The 1,201-nt window shown below is 41.4% G+C and overlaps 1 protein-coding gene across 1 annotated transcript in view; it reads left to right on the top strand.

The window, feature by feature from the left end:
* The window catches only part of LOC109464537 (MAM and LDL-receptor class A domain-containing protein 1-like), a 4,379-nt gene that overhangs the window by 232 nt on the left and 2,946 nt on the right, over positions 1 to 1,201 (top strand). Inside the window, exons 2-3 of the mRNA XM_019761542.1 lie at positions 26 to 244; positions 854 to 941. Of these exons, the coding sequence (XP_019617101.1) occupies positions 26 to 244; positions 854 to 941 (307 nt within the window). The remainder of the gene's footprint in view (positions 1 to 25; positions 245 to 853; positions 942 to 1,201) is intronic.

Here is a 1,201-nt window from a genome sequence, read left to right as displayed (position 1 = left end):
ACGGAGGCAACAGGCAACGACCTAGGGGCCAGGCTCTCTTTACAGCACGTTTGTTCGTCCCTCTGACTCCACCATGTGCCTTACCTTCTGGTACCACATGTATGGCAGCTCGATGGGCACGTTAAACATGTACATAGAGATGGACCAGGCCTTACCCTCGGTGCCTATGTGGACAAAGTCGGGCGATCAGGGAGACGAGTGGCACATGGTGGAACTCCAGATAGACATCGTAGCGGAGTACAGGGTACATATTGTTTGTTTCTTTGTTTGTTTGTTTGTTTGTTTGTTTGTTTGTTTTGCATAACCTGTAAACCACATTTAAGCGTAGCATACCCGTTTTGTACAGTAAGTACAAGCTACGTTAGACCGGACTGGAAGGCTTTTAAGCTCCAAGCAGATCTTTCGGTCGACGCAAAGACAGTATCAATTTGAAATTTCCCAGACATTATCCATTGGTTTGACAGTATCCATTGGCCAATGGATACTCCCTGGCCAATTTGATACTGTCTTTGCGGCCACCAATGTTCTATGACAGAACCGAAGCTTTTTTTTTTCAAAATCAACAGATTGTTTTTGTTTAAATCAACAGCCAGTAGAATATACACAGTGTCTAAATCATATCGATGTCAGTTTGTTGACTACCCAAAATGTCGGATTTACCAATGGTAGTAAATGTCAGTAAAATCAGGTAATATGTACTTTGTGAACTAGACAATGGTAGATACTGTTTTTTCAAAGTAAACTTTGCCTGCCTTTACTGGCATTTACTGCCATCGGTAAATCCAACGTTTCGTGCAGTGAAACGTTATTATATTATCCTATACTAAACCATACCTGTATCCCGCTGTTATAGGTGGTTTTTGAGGGTATTATAGGGACGTCCTTCTACAGTGACATCGCGCTGGACGACATCACATTTGTACCTGGGCTGTGCTCCTCACGTGAGTCATTTGTTGTTGTTGTTGCTGTTTGTCATCAGTATTAAGCTCCGTTCTTTTCATAGAAACATCTGCTAAATACCTGTATACAGAGGGCATAAGATTTGTTGGTGAAAATTCTTGAGTTCATCGATGTATTTTAAGTAAGCAAAATTGAATACCGAAGTCAAGTAGACTGCTTTTACGTCGATGAAGGTTAGACATCCAGGTAATACGATCCGCCAAAAAGCAGTTACTCAAGCAACTGGATATGATTTTAAAAA

Source organism: Branchiostoma belcheri, unplaced genomic scaffold (genome assembly GCF_001625305.1).
Source record: "Branchiostoma belcheri isolate BF01 breed outbred unplaced genomic scaffold, Haploidv18h27 scaffold14, whole genome shotgun sequence".
NCBI classification, from domain to species: Eukaryota; Metazoa; Chordata; class Leptocardii; order Amphioxiformes; family Branchiostomatidae; genus Branchiostoma; species Branchiostoma belcheri.
This window is presented reverse-complemented; position numbering and strand designations above follow the sequence as displayed.